Consider the following 24,317-nt stretch of genomic DNA (forward strand, 5'->3'; position numbering starts at 1 on the left):
GGGCACGCCTTTCTGAGGAGAATTTTGTGAGGGAGGGTGAAGGTGGGTGAGGGTTGGTGAAGAACATGCCAAAAGCAATTTAATAGAAAACTATACCCCCGAACAATGTATCTATACAAATATATTGCATAAACAAACTCAATGTAAAACCCTGCTTCATATGAATAAACCATTTTTGTATAAATATACTTATTTAGCAGTATGTGCCATTGGGTAATCCTAAATAGGAAACTGCACTAAGGGCCGCCCCCTGGGATCATAGGATTCACAGTGCACACAAACAAGCCAAGGCACACATACATGTGTTAGATTGTAAGCTCTACGGGGCAGGGACCTCCTTCCTACTGTGTCTCATACCACATGGCACTTACTCCCTGTGTATTTATACTTATTTATTGTATTTATTATAACACTTGTCCTCCCTGTGTGTCATTGTGTATATTGTAAGATTGTACAGCGCTGCGTACCCTTGTGGCACTTTATAAATAAAGTTATACATACATACATACATATGCTAGGCCCCATCAGCCAATTCATGGACAGAGCTTTGTCTTTTGCTTCCAAACTACTTCCTGTTACAGTTAAGGTGGCCATACACAGTAAGATCTGCTCATTTGGCGAGATCAGGGCGATCACTTATGGGTGGGCGATATCGGGCTAATTCGGTCATTTGGCCCTAGGGCCAAACAATCAAATTAAAGCGGTGGGCATAGGGGGCGTCGGTTCAGGGACTGCATCAACGAGACGATGCGGTCCCTGATCGCAGAAAAATCAAACCTGCCCAATCAAGATCTGCCTGATACACAGGCAAATAAACCACTGAATCTGTCTAAAGCAGTGTTTTTCAACCTTTTTTGGGCAAAGGCACACTTGTTTCATGAAAAAAATCACGAGGCACACCACCATTAGAAAATGTTAAAAAATTTAACTCTGTGCCCAGCAGCAGTGCCCCCCTAGTACATTGGTGCCAAGAGCAGTGCCCCCCTAGTACATTGGTGCCCAGCAGCAGTGCCCCCCTAGTACATTGGTGCCAAGAGCAGTGCCCCCCTAGTACATTGGTTCCCAGCAGCAGTGCCCCCCTAGTACATTGGTGCCAAGAGCAGTGCCCCCCTAGTACATTGGTGCCAAGAGCAGTGCCCCCCTAGTACATTGGTGCCCAGCAGCAGTGCCCCCCAGTACATTGGTGCCAAGAGCCAGCCCCCCTAGTACATTGGTGCCCAGCAGCAGTGCCCCCATAAGTCAGTGTGCCCCGTGGCCCCCCCTAATACATTGGTGCCCAGCAGCATTTTACTTCTGCTCTTCGGCGGCTTCTCCGGTGGCTTCAGCAGCATCTTCGTATCCCTCAGGCGCGCCGCCTCTGCACTTCTGCCTACACGCGACCGCACACAGACCCTTTTATAACGTTGCGCCCCGTGCGTACTGACGTCACCCGTACACACGGGGCGCAACCAATGACAGGGCCCGGATTTTATTAAAGGGGGCCCGAGCTACTAAGAAAAACTGTAGCATCGCCGGGCCCCCTTTGAAAGTAAAAATTGCGGCCCTGCCTACGGCACACCAGTCAACATCTCGCGGCACACTAGTGCCATATTGGTCTAAAGGACCAATATGGCCAGCTTTAGAGCTGCCTTATTTCTGGTCAGCTGATCTCTGAGGGAGCATATAGCCCATCGCTAAATGGCGGCTCAAGGGAAAGGATGTAAAAGGGCAATATTTACTGATATATATATTCCAGTTTGGCGACATTCTTTAATAAGTCACTTAACATAATAAACTATCTTTTGGTTAAGAATTTATTCTTAGGTTATAGTTTTCCTTTAAAACCCCAGATTACCACATTGATGCTGCTTTCTTATTATTGCACAGCTGTTTCTTTTTAGGGCTAATGACGCCCATGTTGCAATGTAAACCTATATTTGAAGAGTTTATCAAATTCTTATACAAGAGCAGATATCTACGTGGCCATTATCTGCCCACACAGTAAAAGTGCCCATTGTCAGGCAGAAGGGATTCGGGGTGCAGAAACAATCACCTACCTACTTCATTTTCTCTCATTCATGTACTGATGGGCTGCTGGGTGGAAAGTCATGTCAGCTGGTGACTGGGTCAGTCTATGGCCCATTTCAGGGTTGCCATCTGCCCAGTATTTTACCAACCTGGCCAGTAAAAGTGATGTTTAATGCTAATGTTATTAATGGGACAAAAACATAAATATAGGCCAACATTTCTGTCAGAAAAGATGGCAACCTTGGCCCCTTTGTATGATCCTTCACTGGCGCCTAATCTGAACAATGCATTTTTGTCTTACCACTTGACTGGCCGAACTGGGCCAAGATTTGCTTGTTTGGTGACCTGGCTAAGCAGATAGATGTTTATGTCTATGGCCAATTGAACTTTGAGGGAGGGTATTTACTGAAATCACTAGCAAATGGTATTAGGATGCCAGTGTTTGCCTACACTTCCCTCCATCGGAACTAAATTTCCCTTTTCTGAGGAGAAACAGGAAATAAAAACAAAAGTGCAATGTTTACCCATGTAGGTTTCTGAGCGGCCAGACAAACGCGGGGAGCCAAGAAACGTACATTTGTCTCCAACACAGCAAACACACTATTAAGATTAAAATCTTCATTAACCGCGGAATCATTTTTAACGGGTTTATAAATCTCATTTAAAAAGGTGCCAGCGCAATGCCCTGCGGCTGTTTAACTGGTTCCCTCACCCTGTCAGGCCGGCTCTGCTCTAGGATTGACAGACTTAGTGTGGCATATGCTGCTACAGAACTGTCATGGGGTGAAGTCAGAGAAATGAGAATGCCCAATTAATATCCACTAAGGATCACAAACTGATATGTGATTGGCCCACTACGTGTAATAAGTTGGACAGCACTGAAGTATGGGGTGACTGATGCCTTAGGATCCACTCATGATACCGACAAGCAGAGAAGTAGTCGGACTTTACATTAGTGCTGCCAAATCTTTGGCTTCTCAGTTGTTGAACCACACAGTAAGTCCAAGTTCAACAAGTCCTGAAGGGGCGCTTGGGATCCTACAAAGTCTGTTTTGCCCCATGTCACCTTGCATAAGAAGTCAGTTTTACAGCTCCAGGAAACATGAGCGCTTGGCACTGGGTCGCTTCATTGAAACCCGATGTACTGATAAGGGCAATCTTATCAACTGGGTGGCTGTTAGGTAACAAGATGTGTGTTTCGTTGGAGAGAAGCAATGGTCATTTGCAGCTTGCTCATAGGTTTCCTCTTGGTAGGAATATAGGTAAGTACACCTATTTCATCATATGGAGTATATGTGGCCAATATCGGGCTAATTCGGTCAATGTTTCTTAGTTCCTCTCTGATCTGTGCCATGCTGTGTGTTTACTGGGCACATCTCAAATACCTGGAAAGAAGGACAGAAGTAGACGGCTTCTAACTAAACACCTAAAATTCTGTGTGTAGCGTGCACTTAAGGTGGCCATACACGGGCCGATTTTAGCTGCCAATATGGGTCCGTTAGACCAATTCAGCAGCTTATCGGCCCGTGTAGGGGCACTAACGACAGGCCTGCCTGACCAATATCTGGCCTGAAATCAGGCAGGTTTAAAAATTAGTCGGATCGGGTACCGCATCGGCTCATTGATGTGGTCCCCGTACCAACGGACACCTATACCCGTTGTTCTAATCCAATCGTTTGGCCCCAGGGAAAACAACCGAATTAGCCCGATATCGCCCACCTGTAGGTGGGGATATCGGGAAAAGATCTGCTCGCTTGGCGACCTCGCCAAACAAGCGGATCTAAGCGTGTATGGCCACCCTTGTTCCCAGTTAATCCCAGTATATAGTATATTTAGTTGTATGTATTCCTTGCACAGTCTGTCCTCGCTGCTCACTGTTTGTAGCTTAGATTCCTGCTGACAAAGAGAAATAAATGAGAGCTGCCAGCATAACAGAGCAGCCGGGTCCAATCAGATATGGTTTGCTGGAACGGAAAGTCGTAGGGACTATTGGACTGGGAGTTTATCTAGGTTCTAGGAGGCCATACAGTATATCCCTGCCATGTGTATTGTACCTTCCACAGGATGTTGGTAAAGTCTTTTATGGTAAAGTATAGTAAATGGTTTGCAATGAACCCCAAGTTGATGGGTTACCAAAATTCCTAAGTAGAACAGCCTAAATGTAAATGACCATCAGTTATTAAAGCAGTAGTGGTTAAATACTGATCAAAAGGTCATTTGAACAGAAGGAGCAGCCTAACACGTTTCGTGCCTTATGGGGCACTTACTCACAGGAAAATACCAGGAGCAGGAAAATACCAGACTCAGCTGAGAGGGACGAGCACTAATCTGCCTCGTTTAAACTTAAACATTTTGTAAACAAGATTATGCCATGCTGTGTGTTTACTGGGCACATCTCAAATACCTGGAAAGAAGGACAGAAGTAGGCGGCTTCTAACTAAACCCCTAATATTCCCTGTGTAGCGTGCACTTAAGGTGGCCATACACGGGCCGATTCTAGCTGCCAATATTGGTCCGTTATACCGATTCAGCAGCTTATCGGCCCGTGTATGGGCACTAACGACGGGCCTGCCCGACCAACATCTGGCTTGAAATCAGGCAGGTTTAAAAATTAGTCGGATCGGGTACCGCATTGGCTCATTGATGTGTTCTCCGAACCAATAGACACCTATACCTGTTGTTCTAATCCAATTGTTTGGCCCCAGGAAAAACTACCAAATTAGCCCGATATTTCCCACCCGTAGGTAGGGATATCGGGAAAAGATCTGCTCGCTTGGTGACCTTGCCAAACGAGCGGATCTTAGCGTGTATGGCCACCTTTGTTCCCAGTTAATCCCAGTATATAGCATATTTACAGTATATCCCTGCCGTGTGTATTGTACCTTCCACAGGATGTTGGGCCGCTTCCCCCCAGTACCTTGGTTTATCAGTGCCCTCCCAGGGTAGGAAAATACCAGGAAAAAAATTGTAGACAGTGTATAAGCTTTGCTTCAAGATTGAAGTCCTTTATGGTAACGTATAGTAAATGGTTTGCAATGAACCCCCAGTCTACGAGTTACCAAAGTTCATAAGCAGAACAGCCTAAATGCAAACGACCATCAATTATTAAAGCAGTAGTGGTAAAATACTGATCAAAAGGTCATTTGAACAAGGAGCAGCCTAACACGTTTCGTGCCTTATGGGGCACTTACTCACAGGAAAATACCAGGAGCAGGAAAATACCAGACTCAGCTGAGAGGGACGAGCACTAATCTGCCTCGTTTAAACTTAAACATTTTGTAAACAAGATAGTGTTGTTCCTTCTGGTGTTTAAACTTGTTCTGCTCAGCCGTGTCTGGGTAACAGATCCAACTCCCGGGCACAGTGACCTTGGCACAATAATATCTGCTCGTTGGGGGAGATGGTCAAACTATAGTTTCCTCTATTGAACAAACAAGGAAAACTGTGATTATATGGAGTTTCAGCCATATGGCATTCCTACCTCAGCAGAGGGTAGATAACCTAATGGCACAGTGCCACGTACGAGGGTTTCACAGCTGTGCCCAATACACACTGTAAAAATGGAAAGATTTTGTTAGTATTCAGTCCCTGTAACAGCTTTAAAGGGGAAGTATTTGGATGTCACTTGTCCACCTCACTACTTAAAATACTGCCTCAGATACTTGGGTGAAAATCACAAGGCCACTCACAGCAAGATTCGCTTATTTGGTGTTTCTTAAAGGTGGGCTATATCAGGCTAATTCGATTATTTGGCCCTAGGGGGCATAAGTGCCGTCAGCCTGAGGACCGCATCAACGAGCCTACGGGGTCCCCAATCTGATGGAAAATCAAACCTGCCTGATCAAGATATCGGTTGGGTAGACTCATACATGGGCAGATAAGCTGCTGAATAGGTTTGAGGGCCCCGAATCAGGAGCTGAAATCTGCCCGTGTATGGCCATCTGCTCCCTTGGAGAGGTTACCAATGAGTGGGGTAAACAATAACCATCTTGTTTGGAGAACCAGATGATGAACAGTCAGGAGATACCCATATTAAAGACTAGGGTCAGATTTAAAAGTGGTTTGCCCCTAGGCTGCTCTCACCCCCATCACTTGCTCCCTACCCCCACTAACACCTCCTGGGAGCTCGCACCACCTCCCTGATTGGCTGCCCTGGAGACTGGGTGGGTGGGAGATTTAGACACTTGTCAAAATCTCCCTTTCAGTCCCCAGTGCAGATGCCACCCCTAGATCTTTGCCACCCTAGGCCCAGGCCTTTGTGGCCTACCCCCAAATCTGGGCCTGTTAGTGGCCAGGCCTGGATTGGCAATCTGCAGATTCCAGCAAATGCGAGAGGGGCTGCTGTAAGATGCCATAGACACTCACTATTTATTAGGTTGGTGGGGGGCTGTGTACATGAATTGCCAGGGCCTATACTGAATCCCAGTTCAGACCTGTTAGTGGCCCTTGCTCAAACAGCGGATGGGCAGGTTGTTGTTTTGCCCCTGTACACAGGCAAATAATCTGATGACGCTATCTGGAGTGAGCAGCTAATTTTGGCCCCTGTATGAGACATTGGAGCAGTTTAAGAACAAAGCAAAGTATGTTCTATAATGGCCCAAAGATTCGATTCAGCTAAGTATATATGGCACTATTTATAAACTGAGCTGCCAACATAATCCAGCTCCAACGTGCCCAACAGTCTGATAAGTGTTTATTTAAAGGGGCAGTGCATTCTGCTTATAATTTCGAGCGTAAAAAGTTAATTGCAAAGGGAACAGTACAAATGTATTGCAGTGCAGCCATCATTATACCATTAGTGACTCCAGCTCGCTCTCTGGTGGCAGAACAAGGAATGGCACGTAAATACTTCTCTGGCCTTATATTTAATTGACTGTAGGAAATGCAGCCCATTCGCTGTGCGGATTAAATAAATGTTTCATCTTAATATTTACTTTTCAGTTACTTGTAGGACAGATTTATATGCGTTGATTTCGAGAGAAGAATAAGATCACTGGAGAACATGTCATATCAAATTATTATCCTTTATTTATAGTGTGCCAGCATCCAATCCTCTTGCCGGGTAATGAACTGGGACCTGCCAGTGGCTGCTCCTGTCACTGCTCACAATGGTTAATGGCCTGGGTGTTTATATAAACCATATGCCCACACCCTATAATATGGGCAGATTTCCATTACGCATTGACCTCAATATATAATGGGGTGTAGGTGGCAGTAGTCAGTGTTACTTCACTATTCAGGTCTGTAAGCAGCTTGGGACTCCTGTCCCCTCTAGATACCTCTCTGGAGCTCCACTCCCACACACAACCAAGGAGCTCATTGGCCAACTGATTTCTTAGTTCTGATGAGAGGCAGCGGCACAAGTATGGGAAGGTTGGATCATAATAATTATTGATCACAGCTATAGGCAGAAATGATATCCTTTCTGACAAACTTACCTTAACATCCTATGGGGCACTGCCACCTTTGGTCCCACAGCAGTCAGAAGTAAGGGCAGTCCTCAGTGTACCTAATTATAAGTGCGGCTAAGGAATTGTGGGTTATGGTCAGGCAGGGCCATCAGAAATCATGGGGCCCCAATTATTAATCCATTGGTCATGGGGTCCCCTGTACAGAGGGCCCTGCCAATGAGTACAATGGGGCCCAATGAAGAAAAGAGGAAAGTCCCATATACATATAACCATGCCCCCGATCCATCACCAGCTAGGCCCAATTATGCCAAAATCCTATCGATGATCCAATAAACCCCACCCACTCCCCCAGAAACCGTGTCTCTTTTAGGACCCACAAATCACCCTTTAAATGTCTTTTGGGACAGTGGTACCCCCTGTACCCTCCTTATGACTGCCCTGCTCTGGGGCACTTGACCATTTTTGCTGCCTGAAGCCCCTATTGGAATCTCACTAGCACTATCCCTTGTGCTGCCATTCTAGACTCAATACAAGCACCGCACTGTTATTGTCTCCTTTACTGCACTTTGGGAGGGGTTTTGGTTCCGCTACAGGCACATTAAAGAGCACAAGTCTATTCTTAACCCACGAGCCTCCTCCCAAGGTACAAAGAAAAAGCAATACACGTGCAGCTTCTTTTACCCAATTTACGATGGGTGCTTAAGCTTCCCATTGATGGGTCACTACTAAGCTGGCAGAATTCTATTGTTAAGATGGCAAGATTTCCTTTGCCTGTACAGAGATCATCAATGAAGCCCGGGCCTGCTCTCTGTACAGGCAGAGAGTACTTGGAGTCTGGTTGCTAGCAACCCACTTACACTAGCAACCAAGCAGTGGCCTGAAAGGCAGACTGGGAGACAAATAGCATAGGGCCCCAATGGAAAGATAAATGATAAATGGAAAGATGAGAACAGAACACATCAGCAACGGCACATCCAGAAAAATCAAACTGAGTGTTTTTATTTGCAGAGGAAGGAGATACAGTGTCCCCGGGGCCCTTGCACTAATAAAGGGACACAGGATTCCCCTTCTCTCTTCACAGAATAACAAATACAGGAACGGATGAAACATTGGTGCCAAGGCCACTTGTAACTTGTTTAATGGGGAGGGGAAACCTTTGCCTCTACAGCTGCTACAGACCTGCAACTCCCAGATTCCCCCCCCTACTCCCGAGCTGGGGGCTGTAGTTCTGCAACATCTGCCTACCCCTTGGCATATACACCCCCAGCTACTTCCCAAATGGGTATTTTCCTGTAGCTCCCTGCTAAATGAGGCTAATAAGTGGGAATAGGGCACAGACAATGGGCACGTAGTTGCAAATGAGATTGACAGAATGGGGGTAAATATATATATATTTATACAGATATATATGCAGTGTGTATACACAATTCAAGTCAAAGTGGTGCTTCGGCAAATCTGCCTCCCGTGCCACCGGCTGAATTGAGAACTTATTCTGGCTTTTTAGTGAAAACAGAGGGACATATGGTCAGTCCTTCATTGTCCCGGTGCAAAAACTGGAGGAGGTGGGGGGGGGGGGGCAAAACAGGAGGGTACAATCCTCACCAAACAGTCCAACATTTCAATAGCAAAACAGGGAAACAGGCACTGAGAAGTTAAGTTACCTTTACCGCACTGGACAAAAACAGCTCCAGGGTTAAATAACCAATGAGTGCTTAAATATATCTGCACCACGGGGTGGGGGGGGTGGGGGTAGCTTGACCCTTCTGATCCATATCCTTCTGATCCAAATCCATATCCACCCTTCTGAGTCATTATCCATAAATATCACCATGGGTCGAATAAGAACATGATGCACAGGTTCTGAACGGCTAGAACCACAGAGCTTATACTCGAGCCCGGCTACTGCCCACACAAAATGTCCGCCAACATTCCAAGGGCAGTTGGTTCTCAAAGGCTGAGGGAAACAACATCTACAGGCTAAAAACATTTGGGCATTTAGGAGATGGCGGTTGGTCATTGGACAGAAGTAACGGATACCTTTGAGAGGACACTGCGATTGGCCAGTTGTTGGCCTTATAAATAAGATATTGATGGGCTGCTAGCATAGGAAACATCTCACCCGGGCTTAAGATATAGGGCCTAGTGGTTGCTTCAGGAACCTACCCCCCCCCCCCCCCCCAATAATAGGACATAAGCAGTGTGTAGTAGGTTGATGTGGACTGTGCCAGTTCCTCGGGGGTTGTACCTTGATTTTCCAGCCGATGTTCTACCCCAAACCATCCTAGCTGCTATGAACAGTCTTTAAGGGTTTTACTTCCGGCTTCGAAGACGTTTTGATTTCCTAGGACAGTCCACCACCTCCACCACCTTCTTTCTCTTGCGGGGAGAGTCATCCCGTTGGCCTGCCCCCGAGGAGCCGCCCACGGCGCGCTCCACGACGTCCCGCAGTTTGTGCTCTAGCTCAGTCAGTCGCACATTCTGCTCCCCTATGATTTGGGTTTGTTCTAGAAGTTTCTGGTCCTGGTCCTGGAGCTGCTTCTGCTGCTCTTGTACCTTCGTGCGCAGCTCGGACAACTCTCGCCGCAGGACGGTCATGCCGGCGCCGTTGGCTTTCACTTGCTGTTGTAGCTTGGTCACCTCCTGCCGCGACGGGCTCTGCTTGGAGAACAGCTGCATTGTGCTCAGGGCGGTCGAGGGCCCCGGAACTGCGCAAAACAGAAATATTATTACGTTCCTGCCCACGGATGATGTCATTATGATGTCATTATCTTTTCCTTTTGCCTCTTCCTGAAAGGCCTGGTTCATCTCTAAGTTAACTTTTTCTATGCTATAGATTTCCTAATCCTAGCAACTATGCAATTGGCTTTTTTTTATAGTATTTAAAATATTTGCCTTCCTCTTCTGCATCTTTCTGGCTTTCTAAATGGGGGGTCATTGTACCGTCAGCTTACAATTTTATTATTTTTGTTACATTTTATTCCTTAAGTTTCCATTCAAGCCAATTCCTATTCCAATTAAAGTCTCTCATTCAAACCACTGGCTGGTTGCTAAGGTAAACAAGACCCTAGCAACCAGACAGCTGCTGAAATTTCTGGAGAGGCGGAACAAAAATGTAAATAAGCTAAAACCACAAATAAAAACCAATTGCAAATTGTCTCAATATAATTATCTCTATCATATTAAAAGTTAAGATAAAGGTAAACAACCCCTTTAAAGGGGAAATCCCCCCCGAAATAAAACTTGAGATTTTTAAAAATTTCAACAAACAATACAAACATAATTTCAAGCAACTTTTAGTAAAAAAATATGCAGCCTTTTCATGATGTTTAATGTAATAATCTGGTTTGGAACAGTTCCCTAAGCCCCGCCCCTGTTCCCTAAGCCCCGCCCCTGTTACCCTGCTGATCTGGCTGGCTACTTTGTAAAACAGTAGTCGCCTGTCCCTCAGCCTGCATCCTCCCAATCCCACAATCCCCTGCTGCACACGTGATGTCAATAAGGAACATCCCAGTGCAATGCATTGTGGGTTATGTAGTTCCTGCATTCTGTCTGTAAACTGGGGAGAAGTTGTTACAATTTGTAACATCAGCGTTTTAGTCCCTCCTCCCCTGCCAGGATTTCAAATGATGCAGAAAGTGAAGAACTATTTTGCAGCTGGATTTCAGCATATAAACATGATATTTATCCCTACAGAACAGATTACAGGGATGGGTATATTAAGGGAGCGCAAAGTGATGCGGCCAGACAAGAGCAGGAGGGACGGGCAAGCGAGGGGGCAGCACAAATGCAAAATGAAAGTACCTGGTGGGGAACCGATGAGTCGACCAGAGACCTCAGAGCCGGGAAGTTTCTTCTTGAGTATTGGAACAATCTTTTCATCGAAGTACTCCATGGCCATAGAGGAGATGTCCCGCAGCTCCTGCAGCACCTCATGTGCCCGCTGCGGCGCCCGCGTGGAGTTGACATAACGTAGCACTCTGTAGATTTCATCGATAACCTGCAAGGCCCAAAGCTTAGTTATTCTCTGGCTCAGAGAAAGAGGCAACTGGCAGGGCTCCCCCATACATTGCACTAAGTCCCCTATCTGCACTCATTGGGTTCAGTACCGTCGCGGGGCGCTGGAGCCACTGGTCAGAACAGAGAACTGGCCCATAAGTGACACCTCACTGGCTAACTTAGTACTATACAAAATGCAAGATTCCAGGAAAGCCAGTAAAAGGCATCACATTTTTTACATGAAAAGAGCGCCACCTTCTGGGCACAGCCAGCCATGGGATTTACAGTATTCTTCCTCTTCAGTGTGTGGGTTAGCTTGTCAGAGCCATCATGGCTGCCCCCACTGATAGCAATAATTGCAAATATGCGGATAAAGCTCTATAGAGAATAACCAACCTCAAAAACAAAGCAAAGGAAAATCCTATTAATATATAACGTACACTGCCTATAGAAATCCATTTTTAACCCACAGCGGCACATTGATGCAGTCCTTGCCCTTGGCTAGCTGGGACTACGGCATTAGCCTACTGCCATTTTCCCCATTTTAATGCAAACTGCAGTTTTGGGGGTTAATTTCCCCACTTTCCTCTTGATAAAAAAGTAATATAATAAAATATAACCTTGATGGATGTGATATTTTTTCGACCTTAAATACTATGTAGCTCATAGTACTTTGGACCTCAACCCATAAGGGATTATCAGTGTTGAATAATATCAGTAGCCACAGTAGTCAAGGACAGAAGTCCGGATCCATTAAGCAAACTGGCCGGACACAATGGGCCAGAACCATTAATCACAGCTTTGCATTTAAATCCCATGTTACCCCAGGCGTGTACTTACCTCCCAGGGATCCATATTCTGGCAGCACAATCCAGAACCACGGTGTGGCTTGGGCAGACTGGACTTGCTGACTGGTTGCTATGGGTTACTGCTCCTGGGCACATTTAGTATCTTTTATTGAATAACCCCCATGTTACTTTATATGAAGCTGATTTACTAAACTACACCAGCGCAGCTATAACAGCAACCAATCAGATTATTTTATTTATTTTAAATTCTCTAACCTTTAGTAACTCAATTGCTAATTGGGTACTATTGGTAACTATCAAGCGGTTTGTTCTGCCCTATCTCTTACATTCACTCAGATACAACAGACAATGGCCTTGCCAGGCAGCAGTGCAGTAAATAAGCTATGTGTCCTATGATACTGAGTGTATATCTAGGGCTCCAGCCATAAAGCAACATGGAGGTGGAGACAGTGACTAGGACACTACTGACAGTTCTATACTAGACCTCGGCCCTGGGTATGTGGCTCAGCCAATGAGAATGGCCCCTACCTGCTGATTGGTCAAGGCACCCAGGCATGATTAAAGTGAATACCTTTCCAGGGATGAAACAGCAGAGATTGGAGTCGACGTATTTCATAAACGTCATGTTTAGCAGCGAGAGCCTGGTCTCCACCGCGGCGAGGATATCGGCATGGCGCGCCAACGAGTGGTTCCTCCTCTCTGATTCTCGCCTGCAAAATAACCAAGGGGGGGTCAATGGAAGGCAGCGCCGGTCGTTAGTAGGGGGTGGGTGCTCCTTGGGGTGCGGGTGAAATACTGGACCTCGAGATGCCAACTTTCTGCCATTGGTTTCAGTCTCTTTCTGCAACTATAACTAGTCCCAAGGCCCACAAATAACCTTCTAGGGTCCCGCAGAACCTTTAAGAAATCAGGGTCCCCACCAACCCCCCATGTGGGGGTTAGTAAGTCACTTCTTCACAAGGAAAGTACAAATGCTCAGGCCAGCCAATGGCGCGCACTCTCACTTTAACAGGGAGGGCAGCTTCCCCTTTAGATGGATGTTCTGTTACATAAATGGTTTCAGGACCATTACCCCAGCCTCCTGCTGGAATGAGAGGGGCTCATAACTACAACCTGGGGGAGGGGCTGGAACTACTTAGTAATAAAGTCAATGACCATGAAGGGCAGTCGGAACTATGGCAACTATAAAACTATGGCAGCATAGGGATTCCCTTGTACTAAGCACAATTCAGCAGGAACAGCCCCCTAAGTTTGCCCATAGCCTGTACAGAGAGATACCATAAAACTGTGGCAGCATAGGGATTCCCCTGTACTAAGCACAATTCAGCAGGAACAGCCCCCTAAGTTTGCTCATAGCCTGTACAGACAGATACCATAAAACTATGGCACATAGGGATTCCCCTGTACTAAGCACAATTCAGCAGGAACAGCCCCCTAAGTTTGCTCATAGCCTGTACAGAGAGATACCATAAAACTATGGCACATAGGGATTCCCCTGTACTAAGCACAATTCAGCAGGAACATTCAGTGGATCTCAGAGCACAGTGCCCTTCAGTGGAGATGACTGGCACAATGTATAACCTCTGACTTGGCAGCACTGTACTAGAAGACGTTAAGTCACCCCCAAAAGGACAATAAAGATTTGGCTGGACAGTCAAAAACACATTACTTTGTTTCCGGAAATGTTCAGGACGCCTCCATTAGATTATGCTGACTTGGCGACGTTCCCAGCAGTTAAATGAATGATATCCCAAGCTTGCCCGGACAGTGCCTAAATTCTGCTAAAGTCGCATTTGTCTTGCTTTGCTTATCTTATTAGTACATAACGCTGGTATTTGTCTGCCGTGCTAATCGCATTACCAGGTCGGCTCACAGGGGACCTACATGAACAATGTAACGGGAGGATTCTGTGCAATTATGGCCCTGACCCAGAGCCGAGGCTCCCAAGTCTGCGCAGCACTGTGTCCCACTGCCAGAAAGCAACAGGGGAGTGTTGTACATGATCAGATGGGAGGAAGGAAAACAGAGATACATTCCAAAGGCAACTTGGCTATTGCTAATGTTACTCGGCCTCAGCCCAATGTATAACAGGAGGTAAAGCTGGAGTATTTAAAGGGTAACTTGTCTATCAAATGAAAAATTCCCTTTCATTTGCTCAACATAAAAAATCAGGGCATTGAGACACAAGCTGTATGGGTACAGTTTAACTGTTGTTGTTAGACTGACTGGCCGAAACCACCCGTGTTGCTGAACACCAGCAGGGGGCAGCCTAACAACTGTGGCAGCACAGTATAGAGGATAATAGAATAAGGCAGTTAGAGTTGGTGCTGCCCCCACCCCTTCCTTTGGCTGCCCATATTCTGATCACAGAAATCCCATAAATCAATAGATAGGTATTCCCCTGCACTCAGCACAATTCAGCAGGAACAGCCCCCTAAGTTTGCTTATAGCCTGTACAGAGAGATACCATAAAACTATGGCACATAGGGATTCCCCTGTACTAAGCACAATTCAGCAGGAACAGCCCCCTAAGTTTGCTCATAGCCTGTACAGAGAGATACCATAAACCTATGGCACATAGGGATTCCTCTGTACTAAGCACAATTCAGCAGGAACAGCCCCCTAAGTTTGCTCATAGCCTGTACAGAGAGATACCATAAAACTATGGCACAAAGGGATTTCCCTGTACTAAGCACAATTCAGCAGGAACAGCCCCCTAAGTTTGCTCATAGCCTGTACAGAGAGATACCATAAAACTATGGCACATAGGGATTCCCCTGTACTAAGCACAATTCAGCAGGAACAGCCCCCTAAGTTTGCTCTTAGCCTGTACAGAGAGATACCATAAAACTATGGCACATAGGGATTCCCCTGTACTAAGCACAATTCAGCAGGAACAGCCCCCTAAGTTTGCTCTTAGCCTGTACAGAGAGATACCATAAAACTATGGCACATAGGGATTCCCCTGTACTAAGCACAATTCAGCAGGAACAGCCCCACTAAGCATTCGGCACATTACAGTTCTACCAAACAACCAATGGCATTGGAGTTCTCACCTTGGCAGCTGCGCCTTCACCTGCTTCTGGCACAGGTTGTGGTACCTCTCGACCCGCAGGAAGCCCTGATTGAGCATTCGCTGGCACACCGCGTCCATACGCTTGCACACCTGGGGTGGGGAGAGAAGAGAGGCTGGCGTTTAATACAACAGATACGGCGGCAGTCAGTACTGAGCACTAAGGGGTTAATGTTAAAGAGCCGGCGCTCCTATTCCCAGGGGAGGGGGGGGGAGTAATGTACCATGAACACATCACACGGGCGGCGCATGGAAATGATCGCTGGGGTCGAGTGGAAATGTTATTCCCGGTGACGCAATGATCTGGCACCGATGCCGCTCCGTATGAGGCTGCTAAATATAGTGCCGTGCAAGGGCAGGCATCGGGCAGGGCTATAGATGCAGCACAACTGCAACTCTAATCCCCCCCCCCCCAAAGTATCACATTACCCTAAATAAAGCTGCCCCCTTTCTTTAACCTGTCTACTGTATCCGCCGGCAAACCACAGGGGGGGGGGCAGCAAAACACCGGGGGGGGGGGGGGGGGGTCACCTTTGAGTTAGCTGAGAATGATGTAGAGAGTAATATTCTGAGGCAATTTGCAATTGGTCTTTATTTTTTTATTTGTAGCTTTTAATTTATTTCATTTTCAGGAGCTTTAGAAGTTATTTGGTTGCTAGGGTCCAAGGTACCTTAGCAACCAGGGAGTGGTTTGGATAAGAGTATATGAATTGGAGACCTGAATTTTCTACAAAAAGAATAAAAATTAAACTGCAGCCTCACGGAGCTAATGTTATTGTTACTTTATATTACTTATTTATCTATTCAGGCCCTCTCCTATACATATATCAGTCTTTCATTCAAACCACACCCTGGTTGCTAAGGTAATTTGAACCCTAGCAACCAAATAGCTGCTAAAACTCCAGCTGAACAAAAACTGAAATAATTAAAAAAACTACAAATAAAAAAAATCAAGACCAACTGCAAATTCTCAAAGATGGACAGCCATTTTAACTGATACTAACCAATCAGCTGGTAGCCTAAACTAGTCTAGTGCAGTAATAAAAATAAAAGCAATTATCCGATTGGCTGGCTTGGGTTACTAGTTCATGGCAAACTTTTCACTCTTTCTATGTCCCTGAATGAGTGATGGGCGATGAAATCCGATAAAGATGTTGCAGAACTACAACTCCCACACCAGCCCATAAATCCTTGTGGGGGATAAGGAAGGGGGGGGGGGGGTCAGAACCAGCAGTCAGGTAAAATCTATATCTTCCCTTATAATCAAGCGCTACATAAATATAACGAGATTACTGATTGGAATATGCAAATGAGGAGGGATTGTGGGAGGAATAAGCAGCGCCGGCCCATGATTGCCACTCATTAACCCAATCAAGTGACAGGGGAGGCGGGACAATGCGGCTCTTATAGGGCGGACGGCTCATTTACTGCCATTCAGAGCTCAGGTCGCTGATTCCAACCCCAAATTATTCCTGCGCTGAGGCGACTGCCCCCCCCCCCAGCCCCGACATTTCATCCCAGCGCTGCACCCACTAACAATGCAATCATTTAACCCCCGAGTTACTCTGATGAGGAGAGAGCGGAATAATGAGGGGGCAGCGCAATTATCCACCTTCTACTTACACTTATCATTTGCCCTAATTACCCCCACCGTTCCCTGTAATCAGAACCAGCCATTACTCTTGCACCAACTGTCCCACATTCTCTTTCTGGGTGAGAAACCAGTGTGGGGCCCCCCCTCGCCCAAGAGGAGACCAGTGTGGGGCCCCCCCTCGCCCAAGAGGAGACCAGTGTGGGGCCCCCCCTCGCCCAAGAGGAGACCAGTGTGGGGCCCCCCCTCGCCCAAGAGGAGACCAGTGTGGGGCCCCCCCTCGCCCAAGAGGAGACCAGTGTGGGACCCCCCCTCGCCCAAGAGGAGACCAGTGTGGGGCCCCCCCTCGCCCAAGAGGAGACCAGTGTGGGGCCCCCCCGCCCAAGAGGAGACCAGTGTGGGGCCCCCCCCGCCCAAGAGGAGACCAGTGTGGGGCCCCCCCGCCCAAGAGGAGACCAGTGTGGGGCCCCCCCTCGCCCAAGAGGAGACCAGTGTGGGGCCCCCCCCGCCCAAGAGGAGACCAGTGTGGGGCCCCCCCCGCCCAAGAGGAGACCAGCCCCCCATATTACTCCAACAACTTCCCACTACTAGCCCATTACTAGCTTGTAAATATGCCCTACAGGCAGCACATAATACAGGGGGTGCCTAACTGCTGCTCTGCAGCCATTGCTGTACTACAACTCCCAGCATCCACTAACAGCCAACGTGCTGGGAAATGCCAACAACCAGCGGCTGGCAGCACATCTATAATAGGGCACAATCAGATGGCGTCACACCTAAAAATGAATCACAAAATAAAATCTAAATAACGAGACACGTGACTGACGCGCGAGCCCCATTTAACCCTTTAGTTAATGCATGAAGTCACCCCTACCCAATCCCGGCTCTACCCAGCATGCAAATAACTACACTCCCCAGTGGCACGGCTGCTAATCAAGATATTGTACCGTCGGCAGAAAGGCTGCCGCTCAGTCCCACAGCTGAACCAATAGCCCAGCGAGTAGCCACGAGGGGCCGCAGGACTCGGGTAACCTTGAGATCTCAGCAGCATGGCCAATGGGGTAATGGCATACACGCTAGGTAATTAACTCATTGTAATTAGTGGGATCCTCAGTATGGGTGCCCTCTCCTGCACTGGCGTGCCCTCAGTATGGGTGCCCTCTCCTGCACTGGGGTGCCCTCTCCTGCACTGGCATGCCCTCAGTATGGGTGCCCTCTCCTGCACTGGGGTGCCCTCTCCTGCACTGGCGTGCCCTCAGTATGGGTGCCCTCTCCTGCACTGGGGTGCCCTCTCCTGCACTGGCGTGCCCTCAGTATGGGTGCCCTCTCCTGCACTGGGGTGCCCTCTCCTGCACTGGCATGCCCTCAGTATGGGTGCCCTCTCCTGCACTGGCGTGCCCTCAGTATGGGTGCCCTCTCCTGCACTGGCGTGCCCTCAGTATGGGTGCCCTCTCCTGCACTGGCGTGCCCTCAGTATGGGTGCCCTCTCCTGCACTGGCGTGCCCTCAGTATGGGTGCCCTCTCCTGCACTGGCGTGCCCTCAGTATGGGTGCCCTCTCCTGCACTGGCGTGCCCTCAGTATGGGTGCCCTCTCCTGCACTGGCGTGCCCTCAGTATGGGTGCCCTCTCCTGCACTGGCGTGCCCTCAGTATGGGTGCCCTCTCCTGCACTGGCGTGCCCTCAGTATGGGTGCCCTCTCCTGCACTGGCATGCATGGCCAACCAGCCCCTAGTGTCGCTGCAACATCTGTGGGCACCAAATCAAGGAAGGGCCAGATGCCATTTATTTACAGGTAGTTGGTCAGCGGGCAGAGACATGGGCAGAGATATGGGCAGATACATAGGCAGAGACATGGGCAGAGACGCGGGCAGAGACATGGGCAGAGACGCGGGCAGAGACATGGGCAGAGACGCTGGCAGAGACGCGGGCAGAGACATGGGCAGAGACGCGGGCAGAGACATGGGCAGAGACGCGGGCAGAGACCTGAGCAGAGACGCGGGCAGAGACCTGAGCAGAGACGCGGGCAGAGACCTGAGCAGAGACGCGGGCAGAGACCTGAGCAGAGACGCGGGCAGAGACCTGAGCAGAGACGCGGGCAGAGACCTGAGCAGAGACGCGGGCAGAGACCTGAGCAGAGACGCGGGCAGAGACGCAGGCAGAGACATGGGCAGAGACATGGGCAGAGACGCAGGCAGAGACATGGGCAGAGACGCAGGCAGAGACATAGGCAGAGCTATGGGCAGAGACATAGGCAGAGCTATGGGCAGAGACATAGGCAGAGCTATGGGCAGAGACATAGGCAGAGCTATGGGCAGAGACATAGGCAGAGCTATGGGCAGAGACATAGGCAGAGCTATGGGCAGAGACATAGGCAGAGCTATGGGCAGAGACATAGGCAGAGCTATGGGCAGAGACATAGGCAGAGCTATGGGCAGAGACATAGGCAGAGCTATGGGCAGAGACATAGGCAGAGCTATGGGCAGAGACATAGGCAGAGCTATGGGCAGAGACATAGGCAGAGCTATGGGCAGAGACATAGGCAGAGCTATGGGCAGAGCTATGGGCAAGCCACAAGTTCTCTGGCATCAAAGAGATTCTAAGCAAAGTGGGGGCAACCTGCAGCCCCCCAAAGCTGCGGAGGCATTGAGAACAGGACTCTGCCTATCTTGCAGCCCCCCTACTGCATCTGAACAGAAATAACCATTAAAAGCCCCCAGATATGAGCTTTACCCCTACATTAGCCCCCCCCAACCAGCAATTGCAGGGGGATAGCCGAGTAATGAAGGGCACTCCAGCTGCTGCTGAACTACAACTCCCAGAATTCTCTAAGAAGATCTGCCGGCAGAGGAATGCTGGGAGCTTTAGTTCCAGGCAGCAACAGGCTCTCCCTGGCACCCAAGCTGCTGTAGGAATACAATTCCCAACATTCCTCAGGCTGAGCTGCTGGGAAGGGCATGCTGGGAGTTGTAGTCCCACGACACCTGACGTTGCCCAGGATTACCTATGCCCGGGAGAAGGTAACCCACCCCACCGCAGTGCCCCAGACTGGCCCCGTACCAGGCGGAGCTGGCTGATCTCATCGTAGTTCATGAAGTTGAAGATGTTCTCGATGGCCACGATAGGGAGGCCGAGCAGCGTGTTGCTCTGGTGCAGCTGATCCGAGGAAGGGGAGACGGACCTCGGCCGCTGAGCGCAGCATGACCCCGAGAAGCCACAGCCGCCTTCTTCCCCCCGATCCTCTCCTGTTGCCGACATCTTTCTTTTCCTCCTGCTGGAGGAGGGGGCGGGCTTAGCTGCGCATTCTGACGTCACTTCCGCCAAGGCGGGGACTTGTCTGAAGTCGACGCCCTCTCCCGGGCATTCCTGGTGACCTCATGACAAGCAGCCATTTTATTTAGTGGGCGGAGCTTGGGGCGGTGGGATGGAATTGTTGGCTAAGGATGCTGCCAGTTACGTCTAAATATAATATAGTAATTGTAATAGTTGTGCTTTTATTGCAAAGTAAAACCTATTGCCCCAGGGGGTACTCATTGGGTAGTGACTGAGACTTTGTGAATAACAACATTAGTGGGAAAGCACTTGGTATATGAGCTTATACCTTCTCCTTCAGCACCCAGCAACCTGAATTGTGTATGCTTACCTCCCAGCCACGCCCAATTTGTGACCACACCCCCTAAATACCACGCCCATTTCTCCAATATTTGGCAGGTTATGTAATGTTTCAACACATTTCTGGGGGTTTTGTTTTATGTGTTACTACAGTTTTTCTTAAAAAAAAAAAAAAAAGGTGAAGTTGCCCTTTATGTTCTGAGTCTCCGTTCCCCCAAGAGACCTGTTTAGCTTATTAGTTACAATTATATCTCAGTGCAGGGGCTCTGCCAAAAGCTCCTTATCTAATTAAGTTTGAGAAACTTTGTATCTTTTTTTAATCAGTGCAGGAGATCAAAGGGAAATGAGGGACTTTTCAGTAAGAATCCAGGACTGCGGGCCGAGCTGTCAGATTGGGGACTGTCCCGTGAAAATCGGGACAGTTGGTAGGTATGTGTACGATCTGCCTAATACAGAGTTTCAGTTGTTTTTAAAGAACCACTGGCACCCAAGTTATTTCAAAGGCCTTGATTATGGAAGGATAAAGTGTGGGTAATCCTTCCTCCAGATTCAATCCAAATAACCTAGAGAGTACACATGTTCTTCAGTGCAACAGTGTAATTTATTGAGATATCATCGCACTACATGTTTCGGCTAACAGCCTTCCTCAGGTGCATATAAGAGTGACATTAGCAAACAGAATAAATACCTAACACCCCACCAACAAGTTCCACCAGCTCCATAGTGTGGCCAGGTGTATAGATTATCATGAAAAGAAAGTGTACTGCCATCTAGTGGCCTACCTTTAAATGGCACCTTAGTAGCAATATACAGATACATTGTATACAGATTAGTTACAAATGTAGAAAAGGCAGTTTCCTACCAGACAGTAAATTGAGAGAACATTTGCTCTTTTCACATGAATAGGAGTCCATCAAAATAGAAGTTCTTAGCTTTATAACCTGTAAGTAAGAAGTATAGCATTATAAAAAGCATTTGAGGCTCAAGGCTTCATTCATACCCAGTGCTTCAAGGGTTCCCATTATATGTATCCATTTTGCCTCATTTTGCAATAGTAGACGTGTTCTGTCTCCCCCCCTCTTTGGGACGGCCACGTCTTCTAAGACTAACCAACGTAATGAGGCCGGGCTGTGTTTAATCCTTCCTCCAGCTCTAAAGCAAGGCCCCCTTGTGAAAAGAGTTAAGTAACCAACACCCTGCCAGGAATTAAGATCAATTTGACCAGGCTTAATCTTAGTTACCCCCATGTCAAAAAACCTGTTACATACAGGCCCGGATTTGTGGAGAGGCCACAAAGGCCCGGGCCTAGGGCGGCAGAAATCTGGGGGCAGCATGCCGCCCCACTGCACAAAAATCTTGAAATGTGTGCTCCCATACGGAGCAATGGAGACTTCTCCCCATTGCTCCGTATGCAAGTTGGCCCACCGCGCATGCCCGCTTGCACCGCCCCCCCCCCCCATTCGCACATGCGCACTACCGCTGGTCACACACACATGCGCACTCGGGCGGGTGGGCGTGTGACCGGGGGCAGCCTCTGGGCGGGCGGTTTTCAAATCCGGCCCTGGTTACATATAATACTCTTGGAACTCGTGACAGTTAAATACAGTGCCAATTCCATGTATAATACCCCAGAACCCACAGCAGGATAAATACAGTGCCAATTCCATGTATAATACCCCAGAACCCACAGTAGGATAAATACAGTGCCAATTCCATGTATAATACCCCAGAACCCACAGCGGGATAAATACAGTGCCAATTCCATGTATAATACCCCAGAACCCACAGCAGGATAAATACAGTGCCAATTCAATGTATAATACCCCAGAACCCACAGCAGATAAATACAGAGCCAATTCCATGTATAATACCCCAGAACCCACAGCAGGATAAATACAGTGCCAATTCCATGTATAATTCCCCAGAACACACAGCAGGATAAATACAGTGCCAATTCTATGTATAATACCCCAGAACACACAGCAGATAAATACAATGCCAATTCCATGTATAATACCCCAGAACACATAGCAGGATAAATACAGTGCCAATTCCATGTATAATTCCCCAGAACACACAGCAGGATAAATACAGTGCCAATTCCATGTATAATACCCCAGAACCCACAGCAGGATAAATACAGTGCCAATTCCATGTAAAATACCCCAGAACCCACAGCAGATAAATACAGAGCCAATTCTATGTATAATACCCCAGAACACACAGCAGATAAATACAATGCCAATTCCATGTATAATACCCCAGAACACATAGCAGGATAAATACAGTGCCAATTCCATGTATAATTCCCCAGAACACACAGCAGGATAAATACAGTGCCAATTCCATGTATAATACCCCAGAACCCACAGCAGGATAAATACAGTGCCAATTCCATGTATAATACCCCAGAACACACAGCAGGATAAATACAGTGCCAATTCCATGTATAATACCCCAGAACACACAGCAGATAAATACAGAGTCAATTCCATGTATAATACCCCAGAACACACAGCAGATAAATACAGTGCCAATTCCATGTATAATACCCCAGAACCCACAGCAGGATAAATACAGTGCCAATTCCATGTATGATAACTACAGGGGCAATTTCATGTGCTGCCATGCACCATATGCTGGCTAGTACTGAAAAAAATAATTTTTAATAGGAAAAGCTGACAAAATATCATAAAGAAATAACTAGCAAATGTAAAGAATGTTAAACCCATCCTTGTTGCTTCTGTCTAAGCATAAAAAAACACAAAAGAAAAATGAAAGAAATAGTGTGCTTAGTTAACCACTTAGGTTCAAACTTGGCATGCACATGGTGTTTACCACCTGGATTACTCAAATTACACACAGAGAGAGAGACTTTTGTGCTTATGCCTATTATTAAAAATTACCTTTTATTTCATATATTTAAAAACAGTTTCTATAGAGGCAATAAATAACACTCACGAATTCATTAAATAGTTAAAAAACCACTTGTCCAGCAAGGATCATAGTGGAAAAATTAATTACCAATCATTAATACCAAAAGGAGTAATCAGGTGGAGATATGGAGAAAATGGGGGAGGGAGAGAGAAAAGGTCAGGGGAAAGGGACCAAACCGGAGCAATCTACACTATATTAAGTGTGATTGATTATAAAAAACACAACATGTGCCATTGGCCTAAGGCTAGGGGACAATTGGTCAAAACTCAAAGACCTCAGCTTCAGAATTAGGGGTCAAAGCATTTGGAATCTTATTCAATTGGAAATCAGAATTCAACAATGACAGCGACTCATTTCACTTCTCCATAAAGCCTCATGCATTTTACCTCGGATTTGCTTTGCATTGTGTTGTGTCATGGAACCATATGTGTCATTTATTTGGCCTTATTTATATCAGTGGGACTGTACCCACAAACACTGGGGTGATGCTAAACACAGAAAATATAAAGAAAACCAATTATTCTTGGGTTCAGTAGGCATCTCTGCTCCCCAGTAGTTACAATGTGAGCAACTAATGCATGCAGTCCCATACGGAGCAACACAACAAGGCGATTGCAAGCTTGTGGGTCAGTCATTACAGGCATCCTCCTTTAACTCCCCTGCAGCTTTACTTATTGTAACTATAGACCCCCCTACAGATACACATTATATTCTTCACCACTGACTGTACCCTGTGTGTTATAGTTGGAGGTGAAATATACTTTGTACATAGGTGCTTGTAATTTGCCCTTTAGTGGGTAGGTGGCAGCATCCCCTAAGCTTGGCCACAGACTGGAATCCTCCAGGAAGTTTATAGCACGGGGGAGGTCCTAAGTCCTGGAAGC

At 47.4% G+C, this 24,317-nt stretch overlaps 1 protein-coding gene across 1 annotated transcript; it reads right to left on the reverse strand.

Moving 5' to 3' along the window:
- Positions 1 to 8,791: 8,791 nt before the first annotated feature.
- fbxo28 (F-box protein 28) lies at positions 8,792 to 20,146 on the reverse strand. Its single transcript, NM_001103030.1, is given in 5 exon segments — positions 8,792 to 10,123; positions 11,220 to 11,415; positions 12,795 to 12,933; positions 15,280 to 15,389; positions 19,945 to 20,146. Coding segments are annotated over 5 exon segments (1,038 nt in total). The 5' UTR covers positions 20,143 to 20,146; the 3' UTR covers positions 8,792 to 9,728.
- Positions 20,147 to 24,317: the final 4,171 nt, after the last annotated feature.

The sequence above is a fragment of the Xenopus tropicalis genome, chromosome 5 (genome assembly GCF_000004195.4).
Source record: "Xenopus tropicalis strain Nigerian chromosome 5, UCB_Xtro_10.0, whole genome shotgun sequence".
Classification (NCBI taxonomy): domain Eukaryota; kingdom Metazoa; phylum Chordata; class Amphibia; order Anura; family Pipidae; genus Xenopus; species Xenopus tropicalis.